General features: G+C 34.3%; 1 protein-coding gene across 4 annotated transcripts in view; it reads left to right on the forward strand.

The window, feature by feature from the left end:
* Positions 1–21193, forward strand: part of ATP8A1 (ATPase phospholipid transporting 8A1) — a 216222-nt gene that overhangs the window by 71005 nt on the left and 124024 nt on the right. For 2 of the 4 annotated variants that reach the window (XM_081063840.1, XM_081063839.1), the window contains exons 10-15: positions 315–426; positions 1774–1939; positions 3332–3459; positions 5932–6009; positions 6946–7034; positions 13639–13683. In XM_081063840.1, coding sequence (XP_080919966.1) covers positions 315–426; positions 1774–1939; positions 3332–3459; positions 5932–6009; positions 6946–7034; positions 13639–13683 — 618 coding nt within the window. The remainder of the gene's footprint in view (positions 1–314; positions 427–1773; positions 1940–3331; positions 3460–5931; positions 6010–6945; positions 7035–13638; positions 13684–21193) is intronic. The other 2 variants (XM_081063841.1, XM_081063842.1) reach the window with 1 other exon arrangement.

The following is a 21193-nucleotide window of genomic DNA, read 5'->3' on the forward strand; positions in this document are numbered from 1 at the left end:
ACTAAATCGGGAAAAGTCTTAAGTAGGCTTGAGAATTAGCCTCTGAATTCCAAAACATTGTCTGCTATTCTAGATAGTGAAGTTGTGGGAAATGGCTGGTTTGATGTTAAGGAGAAGCAACTAAAACGTTTCTCTCCAGCTGTTCTTCTGTAAGAAAATTATTCTTCCTGGTAAGAAAATTACTTTTCTAAAAATGTGGTACATGTAAGAAGGGTTATTTTAATAACAGAACCATTTTGGAACTACACAATGCCTGTCGAATTCTTAAGCATTTTAGAAAATGTCATTTCTAATGTCAACATAATTTGTCATAGCACTGTTCCCCTGGGAGCAGATCAGATTCTTCTTCGAGGCGCTCAGCTGAGAAATACACAGTGGGTTCATGGAATAGTTGTCTACACTGGACATGACACCAAGCTGATGCAGGTGGGATTTTTATCTATGAAAACCTCTTGGACCTGAATCTTTTGAACATGGGCTATTTGTAGCTGGCAGTGCAATAGTCCCAAACATAACAGACCATCTGTCACAGATTCCTGAGTCCCACTCTAGACATCCAGAATCTCATTGTTTGCTGCGAGGGCCGGCAGTGACTGCACACAAGACTGGCAAGTTTCACCCGCGATTGCCCAGTGCGTTGAACTCGCAATGACTTTGTATATTGGGGCATAGGCAACATTTACTAACTGTTGCAATGACTGATTCAAGTTGTCTGTGTAACAGTGAGTGCTCTGCATTAAACTGTGTGTCTTATAATTTCATTTTAATGCAATAATCAAATTTTAGGACTTATTTTCATTTTTTCATAAAATTCAAAGAAAAGCTTGTGAATCAAATGTTGACTGTTTTTCCTCAGCAGTATGACGTTAGGCCATCTTTAATCAGCTTTAATCCTAGCCACTCGTAATGATTACACATGCCTGTGGATATCCCTTCTCTATGTTATAATGTAATCAGTGTTCAGTGGTTAGATTGGTGTAACATAATCAATGTTCAGTGGTTAGATTCAGTTTTAAGATACTGCATAAAAATCTGCTGTAAGGTCTGGTAACTTTGCTCATTGTAAAGGCACAAAGATGTCATCAACAGGCAAGCAAGACTACTACCAATGACTCTACTCCTAATCATTCTATAAATTCTACAAGCCCTCACTTTCTATTGATTTTGGCAGATTGAATTTTCTGTCCTGTGGATGCCTTGGTTAGCACACATCTAGCATAATCATTTCTTATCATTATATACAGCTGAGGACATTTACTGTTCTTATTATTTATAGCCAGGACTACTTAGATTGCTGCTGTGCAATTACTAAATGCCACCAGAAGTCTGGAAACCAGAATTTTTTTAAATGTTGCCTTCATACTTTGGAATTTCCAGGTCTCTGCGCGGATAGGCGGTCTTTTTGTCTGTCTGCCTGAGCTAAAATGCTCACTAAACTAGAAGTTTCTAGTCTATGGTTTGCTTAAGTAGTCGAGTAAAACACTGTTCATCTTACCTGCCAGAATGCAAAAATCTATGTTAACAAAGAAAAAAATCTATTTTTATGTCTTTCTCTCATTATTTCACATCCTCGAAAAAGGCTTAGGTGACATAGTAGCCTTTAGAAAAAGAGGTAGTTAACTTTTGACTGCTTATTATGTTAGCTGTATAACTTTCAGGTGTCTGCCCATGTCTAGATTTTGAGTTGTGACTTTGTCAGCTTCATCAAAATGCTAGATAAACATTACTAAATCATTTGTACACATTTCTCATTACTCATCTTTCTTTTTACAGAATTCAACAAGTCCACCACTTAAACTCTCAAATGTGGAACGGATTACAAATGTACAAATTTTGATTTTGTTTTGTATCTTAATCGCCATGTCCCTTGTCTGTTCTGTGGGCTCAGCCATTTGGAATCGAAAGCATTCTGGAAAGGACTGGTATCTCAATCTACACTGTAAGCATTGAAGTTTTTGGTCACATTTTTTTTTTTCTTTCATTAAAGCATGTATTTGTTTCATAGCAGCTCTTGGTATTTCCTATTATTTCTAAAAAGAACAAAAAATCTAGTTGCCAAGATACTGGGGCATTTAATCTTTATTTTTCAATGCAGTTTCCAGTGAAAGTAAGTAAAATGTTAGAATCTCTAAAATGTCAGAATTCTTCATAATATAATGAGCACTCACTCCATAGTAATAGAAAATGTTATTTTATTAATGCTATTTTAATGAATGTTACTAATTTAGTGTTTAAAGATATTTTAACACAGGTAGTTTGATAACTGTCTGGTAAAGAAAGCAGATTGAGGATATTTAAAGAACCAAAAGTAGTTTACATGTTTATAAAATGTTTAAATTGAATGGCTTTCATTTGAACTCATGAATGCAGTGAGTTCTGTGTTAATGGTCAGCTTGTCTTAGGGCAAGTGCCATTAAATAGTTTCTTTTTGGAGCATTTATCCTTGTGCTATTGTAGGACTAATGTACCACCCCTAAATATTTCTGGGAAGTGCATTGCCTTTTGATGAGTATTTAACCAATAAATACTTAATTTTCAAAAATGTGAAAACAAATTCTAGTAAACTCTTACAGCAAAATTGATTTTTTCAGGTTGGATGGATGGATGGATGGATGGATGGATGGATGGATAGATTTATATATATACACATATATATATACATATATATGTATATATGTATATATATATTGCTTTAGCTTTGCATCTATTCCAAGGTATTTTTTTACAGTCATTGATTGACTATTTCAACATTAGAACTATTACGACTACCATCAGTTTGTGTCTTCCTATACTTTACAGTGTATTTAGGATAGCTGTTTTGTTTTAATTATTGAAAAGGAAAAGTATAATTTACTTAGGACTGAATTTACCTGGGGTCCAGGTCTATGTTGTTTTTGCTACTTGGGTTAGTTTTGCTGCTGTTGCTTTGTTTGTTTGCTTTCCAGGCAGGCTTTAAAATGGAAATGCTTTTCAAGAATTTTATAAAAATGATTCTGCCCAATTAAGATTTTACATTTATAAACCCTCAGTCTTGTCCCTGATATCTCTAAACTTTGTGTCTGGAACAGAATTAGTAATACTGATAGTACTTTCACTTTTGGTACCATTGTGCAGTTCTTAATAGGATTGACATCATATTGTGTACAAATGATGCTATTCCACCGTAAAGAATGTATTTGAAAACAAGGATATGTTATCAGCATCATGTTCCTCCCAAACTATGTAGAGATGCTGTATAATATGGAAAAATTTTGTTATGCTTAAAGTTCTGGTTGATACAAAATAAAATACATAAAACTCTTAATGACTTTCCTTTCACCTCCCCCAACAGATGGTGGTGCTAATAATTTTGGGCTGAATTTCTTGACCTTCATCATCCTTTTCAACAATCTCATTCCTATCAGCTTGTTGGTAACATTAGAAGTGGTGAAATTTACACAGGCATACTTCATAAACTGGGTAAATGTGAATTATTCTTTTTTATCACTCTAGACATACGTTTTTGTTTTTTTTTCCTGATATAGTTTTTTGACCTTTCAGGAAAAAAAATTATACCTTAATTATACCTTACCTGCAAGATGACATTGCAAAATATTTTAGAGCCTCGTATAATTATAACAAATTTATTTGATATGTAAAATCAGTAACAACATCTCATCTCAGCATCCTACATAGAAATGATAAAACACAAGTTTATAGACCAGACATCCCTGGGGAAAATAAGTTTGCAGGTCAGGAAACCTATTTTGGGTTTTTTAGTGGTCTTGGGGAAAAGGAGAACCATCGGGTTTGGAGTTTAAATATTCGGATTGTAGTTCTAATTCTATAATTTACTAGCTGTGTGAACTTTGCTAAGCCACTTGACTTCTTTGACACATACTTTTTTGGACACTCACATAGAAATGATAAAACCTGTTTTACCTGTATCTCAACATGGTTATATAGACCAAAAGAATTTCACAACATAGTAGACAGCTTCATAAACAATTGAGCACTATAAAAATTATAGTGTATTCACTAGGAACAGCCAAGCTGTCTATTATGTTTTATACATCTAGGTAGTTTATTTTATCACACTGTAAACAATTTCAGCTGTGCTTGAATTTTTCTTAATTTTTTTAAAAATATTTTTTTTAATCTTGGGAAAATGTGCTGGACATCTGTTTCCTAAGTGTTTTGTTTATAAAGTATGTTCCTTATTCTCAGTTTTATTTTTACCAATGTTAAAATTAATGAATTTATGTAAATTAAATAAATCTTCAGGCCTAATCTCCCTAAAAGTTTAATTTGTCTTTTATTTTGAGGAATTTTGGTATTATCTTTTGATGTTCCTTTTTCACTTTTTTTTCAGTTACAGTTGACATTCAGTATTACTTTATATTAGTTTCAGGTGTATAGCATAATGGTTAGACTGTTATATAATTTATGCAGTGATCCCTTGTCTCTTTTTAAATCACTTTAAAAAGTTTTTCAATATGAACAGTGTTAGAATTTTTAAAAATGTAACAGATGATACTTATGTAACTCCTCATTATCCTCCCATGGTAAATGATCCACTTCAGCTGTCAGTCTCTTAATTCATTGGTAAAAGATCAGTATAATTTAGAAATCTAAAATGAGCTACAAGTGGAGCTCATTTCATGCAGGAGATGGAGATGTTACTGGAAAATTGTGCAATAAAAATTCATAGAAATACAATTAAAATTTATTGAATGTGTCCCACTTATAATAAGAAATAATAAGGTAACTCATTTTGAAAATCCAATAACTAGTCAATCACTTTAGTATTTTTTATTTCGATTTTCAAAATAATATTGGCTTTAATTATATAATTTTAAGTATTGTATAAACCCAGCCAGCTTATACTTTCCAACCACCTTTCTAATATACAGATATTTTATAACATTCCTGACAGAAGAGATCTTCCTCTACCAGGCAGCTTCTTCCTTATATGGAAATGAAATTAGCAACTGCCTCCTCTTGATTCTGGTTCTGCCCAGTAGATCTTTCATGAAAATGTCTAATCTTGTTTCCAAATGGTAGCCTTTAAATATTTGAACTCGACTATCATGCCTATTCTTCTATCATATCCTTTTCTCCCAACAAAATACCTTCTATCTCGTTCTGTTCTGCATTTGACACGACTTCCAACCTAATCCCCATTTCATTCACTCCTCTCGGAATCTCACCCAGGTGTTTACTATCCCTCTTAAAACATGGCACCTACAACTCAAGAGCCTATTCCAGAATTGATAGTGGTATTGATCGGTCTGAAATACAGATGTGGAAGAGATCAGATTGTGCCTTTTCATGTGACATGTGAAAACCAATAAACCCTGACTTGTCAGTAAATTGTGCTCCTATAGGAAATAATAATTTTTAAAGTATTACTAGTCAAACTTCATAATTCTGGATGCAAAGCAAGTACACATTGGTACAAAAACTATACATTTCTGTTTGGGTTTTGAGAATGCACTCATTTTGCTTTCAAGTATATACAATGTAAGAAACTCGACCAAGAAAGTACAACCCAGTAGGATCCCTTAGGTAATTTTTCCAGGGGGTTGAAGTTTTCATTATTTGAGCAATATGTAGTTGCTGTTATTTTAGCACTTAGCGTGAAGCACTTAGATTGTGTCAGACACCATACGAAGCACTTTACATACATAATCTTAATCCTTACAGTAGGGCCAATAGCTAGGAAATGGTGAAATGATAGTAAACCAGAATCACCTGATTCCAGTGACATACTGTTCTGCTAACTACCATACTGTTCTGCTCTGACTGTGAAATATGATAGTCTGTGTTCAGTACTTTTCAGGGAAATTAACTGAAATGGGATAGGGATGGTAATATAGCTCACCAATTAAAATAAAATTTCACTCTCTCTTATTACCAGTTGTATTCAATGATTTATATTTTTTTTTAAAGGACCTTGACATGCTCTATGAACCCACAGACACTGCTGCTATGGCTCGAACATCTAATCTGAATGAGGAACTTGGCCAAGTAAGTGCAATTTCTTGTTGAGGTTTTGAAGTGGAAGTAAAATTTGTTGTAATTTCTGCCGTATGTGGCAACTTCGCATGAATCGACAGCTCCTAATTTTCCATGATTTGAATAATCAGCATAAATACAGGTTAGTACATACCTACCAGTTTCATTTTTAGTCAGTGAAGTTTTAAAAACATTATTTAAAGCATATTTTGCTCTCTGATAAACTATTACACTGAGGGATATACTGCAGTATATAATCTGATTAGTAGGAAAGTATTGGCTGTTTTTGAGTTATAAACCTACAGTGTTAAAATTGTTCATGGCTTTTGACCAGAAAGGAAGAAAAAATTAATTTGATCAATGAAGTTTTATGAGTCGAAGTATAATAGTAGTCAAACAGGAATTTTAGATTTATGATTCACACAACATTCACATATATGTGTAGATTTGTAATCCATTTATACATACTAGCTAAGAAAAGATTTTTTTGTGTGTAATATTGCCATTTGCTCTTATTTTTCAAGTAACATTTGGACCAGAATTATTCTGTTTCTTATCAATTCAAATGTCATATAAAGTTAATTGCAGAAGCTATTGCCAATTCTATAATTGTTTGTTATGTGCAAAATGCTGATAGATGTTTGAATAGCAGTAATAGCTCTTTCTAGTGGTAATTCAGACTATATTAAGGCAGATTTCCATATGACTATAGTTCTTCTAATATCTTGATAGTTTTCAGTGTTCATGTATGAAGTGATTCATTGCTGAAATACTAAAAGACATAGTTGAACATAATAATGTCCAGAAAGTAGTCAATTAATAGTATTCATTGTGCCCCTACTATGTAACAACATTGATAAAAAGAATAAGGATTTCCACCCCCTCTGTAAGAGATGGACATAAAATTACTTCTCAAATTTTAATGAGAAATTTCAAACTTTTTTTTAGGTAAAATACATATTTTCTGACAAAACTGGTACTCTGACATGCAATGTCATGCAGTTTAAGAAGTGCACCATAGCTGGAGTTGCTTATGGGTGAGTTTCTTTTAATTAGAGTATGAAATACACATTTAAGTAGTGCTAACAGTTTGGTGCATTTTGAGAGTTCTTTTAGGAGAGATTATTTTTTTAATCTAGAAAGCAACTGTTTTAATTTCAGCATACATGTATGTGTTGCGTTTTATATGTAAGTATTGCTTTTCATTTGGATTTACCTATGAGGTGGGGGCTGTGCCCTGTAATATTTTGGTGTTTAGAGCTGTCGAAGGTCTCTATCTGGCTCTGGTAATAAGGTTCAAATACACTTCCCTCTACCCTCCCTCTAAGTTAGAGCTTGCATGTGATGGGAACATGCAGACTGTCCGTGGGCACTTTTCAAGTGAAAACATTGTTGTTTCTCTGATAGTTGTCCCTTTGATTCATTTCTGTCTTTTATCATCTTTCCTCTTTGCAGTCACAGAACAGTTTCAATACCGTACGACAGGAAAGAAATAGGGACATGAAACTCTTAAATCAAATCCGGGGGTAATGAGTGTCATCAAAACATTTAATCTGTCTATTACTGTCCCATAGAATGTGCTATTGGGCGCTTATTTATTCTTACATCGAGGTATGCCGGCCAAAACTGTTCAAAAGCTTTTTCTTTTTAGATGCTTTGTAGGGTGAGGTGAAAAAATTAACTTCTGCCTTTCGTAAGAAAACATGATCAAAAGGTGAAACACCCTCCTGGTTGATTGACAGTCGTCTGTTACCAAATTTTCCACCCATCTTCATCTACAAGTGAGACTGGTAAATATCTGTCCCTTAGCCAGACAAGCAACAGAGCTTGCTTTTGGGTTTTCTGGCCTATACCCACTCTTCCCCACTCACACTCTGTCTCCAGGCACTAAGCTAGTATAAAAATAGTACATTGAATTCTGAGAATGCCTTAGTTAAAATTTTAAGGAACCGTTTGGTAAAAAATTCCAAAAGCATATGATGACTCCTACACTCACTGTCTACAAAGAGAAATAGATGGAGGCAGATATGCTTGTTCTTTGAGTTAGCCGAGAGTGTGACTAAAAATGGCTTCAAACTGTGTAAATGAAGCTAAAAAGATATTTGATTGAATGGCTTTTTCACATTGTAAAGACAGGCTGTTCGTGTGAGAAGCATCCTGACTATTTGCAGGGCAGTGCGATTGTTCATCTTTCCTCTTTGTCTGAAGATCTCATTCCCTTAGACAGAAGAGCCTCTCCTCACTCCAACCCCAAAACTGCTACAGACCTCACTGTTTAGTCAGCTGCTGGGGCAGGAGAGGTACAGCCATACTTTGTGACATCATGTGTATTCGACCCACCTTATGCCAGATGGGAAAAAATAAAAGCCTGTTGTGATTCTAGAGTTTGTGGCATTATCCCTGCTGACAGATTTATAGTTATAGAGGTTTGTTTTTACACAAATTCTATATTCATTCATAAATGTGATTTTTTAAGAGCGATCTCTTTTAATAATTGACATCCTTTTTGATTTTGTCTCATTTCTAATTGAATAAGCAAGTTCTTCAAATTAGTAAGATTACTGATTGTGAACTTACCAGAGCAGAAAGCGGGAATGATACCTACCTTGTCTTTTCTCCTGCATTTTATCAGGGTTTTTTTCTTATTTTTGGGTAAGTCCTTAAATACTTGCAAGCAGTAGTTTTAAAGAGCAATGTTCTTCCTGTATCTATTGGTGATATTGTCAATAATAACTGTATCATGGTAGCATGGTTTTGAGACTAGTAAATATCAAAGTAGTATTAGGAGTTAAGAATGGTCCTCATTTAGATTAAGTTTCCAGTGAAACAGATTTCCTCTTGAGAAAATGACCTTTGTTAATATTGAGGTGTAATCATAAGACGTGAGTTCTAGTCACAGCTTTGGCACTAATTCACCATGCAACCCTAGACAATTCCTTTCAAATATTCCAAACCCTCTAAAATGAGGGTAGTAAGACCAGATGATCTTTAAGGTTCTTTTTTTTCTCCCAGATATAAAATTCTAATGTATTTAGAAACTTAAAAAAAAAATTAAAATAATGTTCATTTGTTTGCAAATTTTAACTATATAAATGGAAATATGGTTCTTCTTTGGATGCTGTATCATGCTTCTAAGAATACCAGAGCCCTGTTGAGTGGAGCTAGTTGTTAAAATGCTGCTAATAATCATGTGTAGGTTGTGGGTGTGCTTTTATGTAGGATACTTAACCCTGAATGAGTTTTTAATCAACATCCTCGCCCCAAACATCCTGATGAACACTGTCAGCATTGTAGAATTGTTAACATAGGAAGGCTTTGGAGAAACCATCAAACTTCAGACTGCTCAGCTGTTTACAGTAGGAGACACACCACTATTACTTAAGTCTGCCAAACTCCACAGGAAAAAGTAATTACTATCAGCCACCTCTCTGGGGGAATTTCCTCAGGGCACTCTTGGGTTATAGGAATCCAGACAGGGAAATAACAGGCTTTCACTATTCCATTTGCCCCGCAGCGGTGTTTTTAACACTTGTTTAATATGGGGAACCATTAGATAGGTGCACTTCTAGCTCCAGCAGAAGAAAGCATGGTGTTTATCCCCCCGGAAAGTGGCAAAACAAGGAGAATAACACAAATTTTCACATACTAATAAATGCCTTTGGGGCTATAATTTCAGAGCTGGTGCTTTTTAAGAATTTGTAAGAAGTAAGATAAAACCTACTTTTACCCTAAGTAGAGTCAAAGGTGAGTTCTCTTGACTTTTATCAGTTTGAGGGACAAGTTTGATCATGTAATCTTTGCCTCGTTCTGTGTATTCCACAGGTTGGTAAGAAGATAATATTTAACACTTAATGCTTTTTAGTCTTGGTAAATTTTCTCTCATTTCACATAACGTTTGCCCCAAATTGGATTCATAATGAGCAATGAAATTAAAAGATTTGCACACGCTTACCGATGGTAATTACTTTGTAGAGATCAACTTTGTATCAGAGATGCCACCATGCTTAAATACATTAGAGTGTTTTAGTAGATCATTTTTTAGTTAAATGTAAAAGAATTGTGATGTCATTTACAAATTTAACTTATTACAAACTAGATATACTGTTAAACAATTAAAGTATCATTTTAGCAAATTGTTTCCTATAGGGAAAAGATCAGTTTTATTGTAGTGACTTCAAAGCGAGGAATAGGTAAAGAGGCTTTTATGTTCAGTGGCTGGGATTCTCACTGTACGTAGTGAGTATTCTAAGCTACAATCACGAGTACCATCTTTGTCAACTATTTAGACCTTACTGTTTGAGTGGCCTGATGAGTTGGGCAAGGCTTAACATGGTACAATCTCTAAAGTTAAAAAATAAATAAATTCTTTTAAGCAAACTAAACAGTGCTTTTTGTGTAGACAAATCATTTAATCAGTATGAAAAACATTTCATAGACATTTTCCCTTTAATTGAAAAATGAATGTTTTTGAAAGAAATCTGTATATACGAATACAGTAGGTGAATAGCTTTCCAAGACAATATTTTTTTTAGCATTATGTTTACTGAAAGGATCAGCTACTTCTTTAACACCAAGAAGAGACTGACCAGGAGAAACCTCACAATTACCATAATGCTTAGCCCCAAATCTAGATTATAACTAACAGACTTACCTTACTACTCACCATGACTGGTGCTGAAAGCTGGATAAACACCATTAATTGTTTATTTACATACCTCAGCAAATGTTTATCTTGTATGGATGTGGCACTTTGTTAGATGATGGGGCTATAATGATCAACAAAATGATCGTGGTTCCTGCCTCCTCAAGTTATAACCTAATAGAGGGGTAACGGGTGTTAATTAAGTAATCATACCGACAAATATAAAATCCTAACACTGTACAGAGGTCTATGTGAGTCTGTGATTGGGGTTGATCTAATTACAGAGATCAGGAACTGCCTTCTGTGAAAGTGATACTGGAGCTGATATCTAAGGATGCGTTTGATTAAGTGAAGAACTTACCAAGCAGATATAACAGCACTGACATGCCACCAAAGGGAGGACATACATCCCAGGGCTGCTTGAGAAACTCATACAGACAGGATCAGGAGCAGGTGTGTGGGTGGCCTGCTGCTCATCACGCTGCATAGCACTCAGCATCTGCCAGGGCTGGACCACACTGGGGTGAGGGACTCTGAGCCGTGAGCTCTGGGGTTTTTAGCTGCATAACTGGAGAAGCAGTGCCCCTTCCTTCTCCTGGTTTGTGAAGCAGGGGCTGCTGTCCAACACCAGTGCAACGTGGCAGCACCAGCTCTCTCCCCCACCCCTGTGGAGTCTGGGGGCTGGAGTCCAATCCTCGATGTTGATCAGAATTGATTGCTTTAAGCCCTGCCACTGCCCTTCCTGGGAGTCCAGCCCATAAGGGGCGTGGTTAGCCGTTCTTCTCAAGCATCTACAAAAGTGTGCTAGGAGATAGAATAGTGAGGAAAAGGGACTGCCATCATTGTGGTTGGAGTGAAGGTAGTGGGTGCTGCACTAGAGGCAGTTCAGAGCTTTCGAGCTAGAAGAGGTGCCTTGGAAAGATGGGGCCCATGTCATGGCCAGTTTGCTGGAAAGGTACAGAGAGTGGTTACCTAAGGAGTGAAGGGATCCCAATGAAGTCAATTGTACATCTGTCAAAAATAACAGTGATTCTACATTTGTACTGAACTCTGCATTTTTTTTTCTTTTTTTTTTTTTAATTAAATTTATTTATTAGTTTCAGGTGTACAAAACAAGGTAATACTTAGACGTTCATCATTTATATCCCTCATACTGTGAACCCCCCTCCCCCCATCCACTATCCCTCCGACCTCACACTGAACCATCACAGTATATATATAAAATTATAGTTGGCATTCATTAATGTTTAGCTTCTGATGTACAATGCCATGATCAGGTATCCACAGTATCCCTGAGGTGGTCTCCCAAATAGGACGCATGTCCATCGGATACCCAACAAAATCTTTACAACATTATAGAATACCTTCCCCAAATTAATTTTCAAAAAAACCCTGAGGCCATCTTGTGGTTACCAGCTGCTTCCAAATCCCTTCACCTTTCCCCTTATCCCCAACCCCCCCCCCCACACCCATCTAACCACTCTCGGTTTTTTCTCTGCGTCCCCAAAACTGACTCTGATTAGTTCATTCACATAGTCTTTTCTTTAGATTCCATATATAAGTGAGATCATATGGTACTTGTCTTTCTCTTTCTGACTTATTTCACTTAACATAATGTTCTCTAGATCCATCCATGTTGCTGCAAATGATAAGATTTCTTTCTTCTTTATGGCTGCGTAATACTCCATTGTATAAATGTACCACAGCTTCTTAATCCAGTCATCTACCGATGGGCATTTTGGTTGTTTCCATATCTTGGCTATTGTGTAAAGTGCTGCAATAGCATAGGAGTGCATACAGATTTTTGAATTGGAGTTTTGGATTTCTCCGGGTAGATGCCTAGGAGTGGAATTACTGGATCATAGGGTAGTTCCATTTTCAGATTCCTGAAATACCTCCATACTGTTTTCCATAGTGGCTGCACTATGAACTCTGCATTTTTTAAAATTTACCTATAATATATTTAATTAAAAGGAAAAATATTGAATGGACATATATAATGAAAGAAATGGGAGATAAGAAAATCTGCTCTAGTTGCTAAGAGAAGAGATCTTAAATGTTTTCAACCACAAAAAAAGAAATGGTAATTATGTGGTGTGATGGAGGTGTTAGCTAACATTAAGGCGGTAATCATTTTTGCAATATATACACGTATCCAATCAACACATTTAAACTTACACAGAGTGATATGTCAGTTATGTCTCAATAAAGCTGGGAAAAATGAACAATAAAAAAAGAAATTTAATAATTACATACAAGCATACATAAAAGAAAAGCTGCTCTGTCATGTAGTATGGGCCACTTCTGATGAATACATGATTTGGCTGGTTAAAATTAAAGCTGTACATCAATCAAACTTTCTTAGTGAGCTAGTAAATGAAATTAAGGTATTGACGAATGTGTTTTCTGTTTGAGATGGCAAATGGTTTAATAACTGCATTATGGTTTAAGTGAAAACTTTTGAATCTCGGTTCATCTTAAAATGTGGTTCCATTTAATTATAGAATGTAATTTTACTTTAAATACCTGCTTAAAGAACCGTCACCTCATTGCAGTCAAATTTACTTCTAAAATATATTTCGCAAATTGTATCTGTGTGATAATTTGTTCCTAGGTATTAGCATGTTTGTTTCATTAAAAAACCTTGTACTGATTATGCAATATGTGATTGATTTTCTATTGGCTTTCGCTTATTTTTAAACTGCTAAGTTCAAATATTTCCTACTGAATACTGAAGTCTGTGGATAATTTCAGTAAATTTCATGGTGAAGAGGCAAGTTGGCTATCCAGTTATAGAATAACTTTGTAAACCTGTTTAGTTACCATAACTCATCATTCTGCTTACTATACTAACAGTCATTCTTTCAGAATCAACTAGGAGTTCATTTTCCGAACTTTTAGAGGTCTATCTTTTAGTACTTGCCATATTCACACTTTTGTTTCCAGCCTTTCTGTGATTATTTTTCCTCTCTTTCTGTCCCTCCTCTTGCTTTCTGAAGCCATGTCCCTGAACCTGAGGATTATGGCTGCTCTCCTGATGAATGGTAAGCTGCATGGACCTTTCTGTCTCATTGATTCCTTTAAAAGGTTTACATTGTCCTGTTTTGTTAGACACATTCACTACTTTTGAGAAAAAGCATTCCTGATCAGCTAGGGCAACAGTGCTGTAAAGTAGGTAGTTGTTGCAATTCATTGACTTTCCTTGATTTCCTATGGAACGACCTTTAGTCATTTTATCAAGCTTTAAAAGTTAGGCTTGTCAGAGTTTTACATTATGTATCAATAATTCAGTCTGTAATGATCAACCGGGATCCATCCCTGGGCTATGGACGTCTACGATTTCAGTTAAAACTCCGGAAGCTTTGAGTTATTTAGCTCAGCACTGCCACCTTCTGCCGCTACAAAAGGAACTACAAAAAGATGCCACTGAAACTTCCCAGGCAGCGGAAATTTCCTTTACATTTCTTTTCATTAATTCACTAACTCTGTTTGGGAGCTAGAAAATGAACTTTTTTTTTTTTTTGATGAAATGCCTGGAACAGGTGTTGGAAGACTATGCTATCAAGCACTAGAGTTAACTGGATTATAATTAACTTTAGAATTATTAAAGATGGAATTTTATGTTTAATTTTAATACTTTTGGGAGTTTGGGTTTCTTTTATTGTAAAATTCCCCCTCTGTGGATTTACATTGTCATTTAGAATAGTAGAAGTTTATTTTGATATTTTTATAATTCATCATGATTTGGTGGCAAATGAAATTTCAGAAAATAGGTTCTTTTAAAGCTGGTGACTGTAGAAAACATTGTGGATTTATAAAGTGGTAACATTTTTATTTTGGGGTTACATATGTGTTTCATGGTTAAGCCACATTTCCAATATACATGGAAGTCCAATAGCATTTAATATTTTTCAACTTAGGTTTTATTTCAACAAACTGGAGATTTGATAACAATTTGCAGTAAAACACGATACCTAGAGTTACTGACAGAGGCAGCCAGCTGTTTGATTCATGTGACCGTTGATGGGTCATCACATTTAAGCTCATTGCTTAGAGTGTCATGCATTTTAACACCTGACAACATTCAGACAACTGAATGATTTTTAGTATTTTTTTTAAATGTGCCAAAGGATCTTACTGTTGGTGGATAATTCAAATGTAATGATGTAGCTATTCCTTTTTATTTAATCTTTGAGAATATAGCTAAAATTTTGACTGTATCTTTTTTATTTGTTACTTTTCTATGGCATTAAGATAATTCTCATTTTAAACACTGTTCATTAATGTAGAATTAATACACATTTTTCTAAGAAAATTCATTTATTCTTAAGAGAAGGGAATTGCCTTTACCATATGTTTATTAAGATAGAATGGAAATGGTAAAAATTGTTTACTTGAGTCATTTAAAATATCCTACTTTTGACAGAGTTTGTTTCAGGACTTTTATCATTGTTGTGAAGAGAATGTTATTTTATCTAGCTTAATAAGTTCCTTTTGTAAAACACCCTTTTGAAAAATTTGATATTCAATACTCTAAACAAGTTAACTCCGATTTAAAAAATGTCAGCGTCTTCATAAATTGTTTATACAATTCCACTTGCAGTTACATGTTAACTTAGATATTAATGATATTTTTAAGAATAAACACTAGGGAAGGCTTTTGCCCCCTTTATAATATAGTGAGCTTTATTTTAAATAGCTGCTTGGATTCCCCATTTGTCGAATAGCAGGCCTGTAGGCCTGCAAAGATGAAGGAATAGATATTTTTTGAGCTTCTGTTGTGCCCTGAGACCTGTGCAGTGGTCAAGGAAGCGGATTTTGAATTCTGACCACACAAGTTCACATCCTTGATCCTTCTGGTGCCTTTGAACAAATTGCCTAATCTCTCTGTCTGCCTGTTCTCATCTGGTAGAATGTGGACATCATAGGGAGGTTGTGGAGATGCAGCGAGATCTGTTCTTAGAGGGCTTAGAAGAGTGTTCGAATATAGTATGCTCACAGAGAGTCTTAGCTCTAGTGGCCTTTGCTTAAGCCTCTTGATGTATTTGAGGAGTCGTGATTGACGTGACTATTTTGAAGTTGGTGAAATTTAGGCAAAGAAGCTAGTAAGTAACTTGCCCCAAAGCACACAGCCAGTAAACATGGAAGCCAGAGTTAACGCCTCATTCAGACTGGTTCTAAGGTAGGTGCGGCTCACATTACATCCTACAGACTTTAAAGAACTTTGGAGGATATATGCTTTTAGAGCATAAGATATCTTTACTCTATGTCATTTTAGTTTTTCTTTGTTTCTTTCTTGTTTTGTTAAGGTAACAAGAGGAGGTAAAAATTTAACTGACGTGAGAAAAGTTAGCACGGGGTTGGGGGACAACTTTGCACATTCACAAAGTTGGCATCCCCCCAATTTCCTCCAATTGGTTTCATGTCATCAATGAAACCAGTATGACAAGTGTGAGCCTGGTTGAATCCTGTGCTCCAGGCACCTGACCACATCTTCATGCTGCTGGTCTGCAGGGGTAAATTAGAGCATGTGATGACTATATGTCCGAAATCTGAAAGTTCATTCCCATCTGTCAGCAGCTTCACTTTGCAGTGTGAAGTTCATTGAATTCTGTATATAAAACCTGTGTCCTGTGTATGTTTTGCTGCCCTACTTGAACCGTATTCACCACAGTGAATGTCAAATTAAAAAAACACATAATAACACTTCAATGTATATAGGTTATTTTACATTTAGTTGAATTTGAAGGCAAACCCGTAATGTATTATAGTAACCCTTTCAAGCATACTCTCTTGACATTAAAGATAATTGGATGATAGCTATAGCTCTACTTGCTTAAATATATTAATATAAATAGTTGAGAGAAATACAATCATTTTCCAGCTAGTAGCCACTTACTCCAAAATTGGCATGGTGTTCTTATCATTTCCAAGTACCATAGCTAACATAACCTTACAGATTAATTCTATTAAAAATCTACCATTGGAGGAAAAAATCTGCTTATTCTTAGCATCCGTGTTGCCCTAAGATACGGCTATTTTCCAAAACTGTATATTTCCATACTAGATTTTTCTTTTTCTCATGTTTTTTGTGGAAAATTTCAAGCACAAACAAAAGTACCCATCCACTCCAATAACAAACAATATCAATTTCTATTAATCTGTATCTTTCCCTCACTATTATTTTAAAGCACATTCCAGACAACATATTTGTTTTTTCTTAACTATTTAAGAAATAGTTCCACATTATTCTTTCTGATAGATTTTTGCCTTTTAAGTTAATACTACTAGTGAGGGTGATTCTCTAGAAGGATTACCTTAAAGTGTTCTGTGTTTAACCATTTCGCTGTGACTTTTACTATTTTAATATTAGTGGATAGTACTATTTTCTGGTTTATTTATTTTCTCATTTCATTCTGGTATTCAATTACATATGGAATGATTGGTATTTCTTTATTTTGCTGTAACAGCTAGGCTCACTAAAACATTCCTCCAGGTGTGACTACATAATAATGAGATCTAATGCATCCAAATTAGTGTTAGTCTTCAAAGCAATTTGACAGGTAATTTATTTATTCCAATGAAGCAGCTGTTTCAGAGAATGTTTTGGAACTCCTGTTCTGTAATTGCCTTCAGAAATACTATGAGCCACACGAAAACCAGGTCTCATTTCTTTGGTTAAAACCAGTGTCCAACAGAAATATTATTGGATTCAGTCACTTATTCATATTCTTGAACTTGACCAGATGTGACTCTGAATAACAAATTTATTTCTAAATATTTAAGTCTTCCTTTAAGGAATTTTGGTTTGGAACCAGTAGAACCATTTAAAAGCCGGAGGTACAGATCCTTTGAAAAAACAGTGCTTCACAATCACACAGCCTATTGTCTTCCTGTGTGTGCATGTCTGTAGTGTGTATAATGTGTACATTTAGTTTACATGTCAGGTGTATTATTTATTTCAGATGGTTGACGTGGATTTTGTTCTTGTTTTTTATTTTTCATTTTGATTTCATTTTGCATTATCATGTTACAAATTCAAAGGGTGTAAAGAGGAAGAGATTTTCCTCCCTTTCCTATCTAGAGCCCTCCATTTCCCCTCCCAAAGGCAGCCAGGGTAAGCAATTTCAAATGTATCTTTCCAGATCTATACATACATGGATTTTTTTCTCTCATATTGTTACAGAAAGTGAAGCATAGTGCACAGTTTGTTATCAGTTTTTCTTCTGACAGTGCCTCAAAGACAAATCTTTGAGATTTGTCTATATTTCATGAAAATCTAACCATTTTTTGGTATCGTATTCAGTTGTGTGGATGTAACACAATTCTTTAAGCAGCATACCAGATAGAACTTAGGTTATTTCTAATCTTTTGCTATTAAAAATGAACTGCAACGAATGAATTTGTATGTATAGCATTTTGCACCAGCTAGATGACTAGTATAAATTCCTAGAACTGGAATTACTGGATCAAAGGATACATGCATTTTAAATGTTGATAGAAATCGCCCAATTGCCCTTGTTAGAAGTTGAACCAATTTTCCTTCTTACCAGTGATAATATTTAACTTTTTCCATAATCACAACCACACAGAGTTGTCAAACTTTATTTCTGTCAAATTGATACATTTATATTTCATTTCTTTCATAAAGGATTAGGCTGAACTTATTTTTAAAGCCAATTGTATTTTCTTGTCTATGAACTATGTTTTTATATCACTGTTCCACTGCATTGTTGATTTTTTTCTTATTGATTTCTATTAGTTCCTTTTATTTTCTGGAAATGAACCTTCCATATATGAGTTGGAAATCATTTTTCCCAGTCTGTTGTTTGACTTTTAACTTTGCAGTAATTTTTGCTCTACAGAAATGTTGTAGCTTTATGCAGTCAGATTTATCTATTTGTTTTGTTTTCTGAATTATGTATAACACTTGGGCTTTTTCCATTCCTCAGTTACTTTTTAATTTTTGTTGTATCTTTAGTACTTTTATTAAATTGTTCATCCATCTGGAGTTTATTTTGGTTTAAGGTGAAAAGTGTGGATCTAACTTTTTTCTTTTTTTTTTCTGGTGACCCTCTTGTTGACAAGAATTTTGAATTAAAAAAAAAGTCATAGTTCATACTGTCATATAGGAAAATAGGTAATACCAATTAAGCCATATACATTCTGAATTGTCTGTTAATTTTTATTGCAATGGGGATTCTTCAGTTTTATATGATCAGAAAATAATTATTTACAATTTGTCATAACGTTTAAGTCAACCTTCAAGAAGCTGCAAATTCTATGATGTTATGGGCTCATGGCTCATTGTTCTCCTTATCTTAGTAGACTCCCTACCTGATTGGTTTTTGCAAAACTGTGATTTCTTTGTCTCCTTGCAAGCAAATTACCACTTGAAAATTCTACGGAAAAAATTTAACAAAATGTTGATGTATTTTTATTTGTGAGCAGTTTGCAAATTCAGGTAGTTTTGTCAACTGTCAGTTTAAAGTATTTTACTTTTAATGCAGGTGGTTCTTATTTTGAATGACAGGAGCTTCCTCATGTTATCTGTTTACTTTTACTAAAAGTGAACATTTTGTAAGATTTTGGAGAGGGGCAATGTGAGCTCCGTGCCTGAGTTACTCAACACAGGCTATGTGATTAGCAGATGAGTTGTTTATGGTTTTTATGGTCTTGGAAGGGAAGTTGTGTTCTGGAAAGAAGCGGTCTTATGTAGCATGATCAATGGTGGAAGCCTTCATGGTGAGTGGAGGGTAGGATGTGCCCACGTAAATATTGCAGTTGCATATCTAGTGTTATGTGTTACAAATACATTTGAAAGTTATATCAATTATGGTAGCTGTGATTTATGAAATGGAAGAATTACTGGTGAAATTAATAAGACATATCTTCAGATTTATAAAGGCTTTCAGTCTGTATTCTTTAAAAAGAAAATAGACTTCTACATACAAGATGTTACTGTGAATATTCTTTGACATTTCAATTAACCTAACAAATAAGTAGGAAAGTATTACTATGAACCACCAGTGAATACATTTTAATAATAGGGAGATTTCATGGAACCCAAATAATAAACTATTTTTAAGAAATAATAATGTTTGAAAGAGAAACGTTATTTTTTTCTGTTGATCACTCATTTAAAAGTTCTTGGATTTTTCCTTCTAGCTTTAAAACTAGAGGGGTAATAATAATAATAATTATAATGTGTACATTCTGCTTCTCAGGGATGTTATGAAAATTCTAAACTACTACATGTTAATAAAGATGTATTATAATTTTGGAATTAATAGACCAAAGTACTGCATTAAATAAAGATGTATTTTATTATAAACGTTCTAACTTCTTCCTTTAGTTTATGGGAAAACATATTTCATTGACGATGTTGTGTATCTTCAGTTATTCCAAATTCTCTTTTTTCTTCAATAGTTTCTCATCCTTTTAAACTGCTAGCTTTAAAATATGAAACTCTTGGTATAGGGCACATTGGCATTGATAATACTCTTTGTAACCTGTAAAAAATGTGATTAAAAATTTTCTGGGTTGCAGTTACTTAATCTCGGACACATTTTTCCATTGGTAAATTAATTCTGAAATTTTCTTTTATGCACAAAAGCTTAGATCTATACATTTTAACTGAACTTCACAAAGTATATCTTTTGGGTTTGACATTCCCAGTTAAATGTTCCTTGTTCTTACTCTGAATCTCAACATTTTTATATTAAATTGCATGGCCATGAGATTAATAATAGCTAGATTGCAAAGGCAATTCTGAATCTATTTGTTTCCTATGAAGTACATAATGTGTTTGCTGATCTGAAGATAGCCACAACACAAACAAAATCCCAAGCACTTTTATGATTTGTTCTCCTCATACTGTGTTTCCCCGAAAATAAGACCTAGCCAGACAGTCAGCTCTAATGCGTCTTTTGGAGCAAAAATTAAAATTAATATATATTATATTATATTTATTATAAAGACACGGTCTTATTTTATTATAATAAAATCTTATATTAATTTTTGCTCCAAGAGACCGATTAGAACTGATTGTCTGCCTAGGTCTTATTTTCAGGGAAACAGAGTATATACAGAACAAATGTGATATGTATGTAAGTGTATCAGATATTTGTTAGTGATGATAAGATATGTAAACAGTTTATTCATATTTTTATATTTCATATGACAATCATGTAGTGTTAGTAACTACAAATAAAGATTTGTCATAGGTTAAAGTAAAAGAATTAAAATTACTTTTTATAATAACTATTCTCAAAATTCTTAAAACCTGAAAAAATTATGGAATTTGAAGAAATGCAATTCCAGGTATTTTAGCAGTTTGTTACATTTTTTTTTTAATGTGTAATTTTTTTTTTATTAGTTTCAGGTGCACAAGACAAAATAATACTTAGACGTTTATCTTTTATATCCCCCACATTGTGTGAACCCCTCTTCCCCCATCCACTAACCCTCTGACATCACACAGAGCCATTACATTTCCACTGTCTATTCCTAATGCTGTAATCCGCTTCTTGTAAGTACATACATATACACATA

Source organism: Rhinolophus hipposideros, assembly GCF_964194185.1.
Source record: "Rhinolophus hipposideros genome assembly, chromosome: 1".
In the NCBI taxonomy this organism is placed as follows: Eukaryota; Metazoa; Chordata; class Mammalia; order Chiroptera; family Rhinolophidae; genus Rhinolophus; species Rhinolophus hipposideros.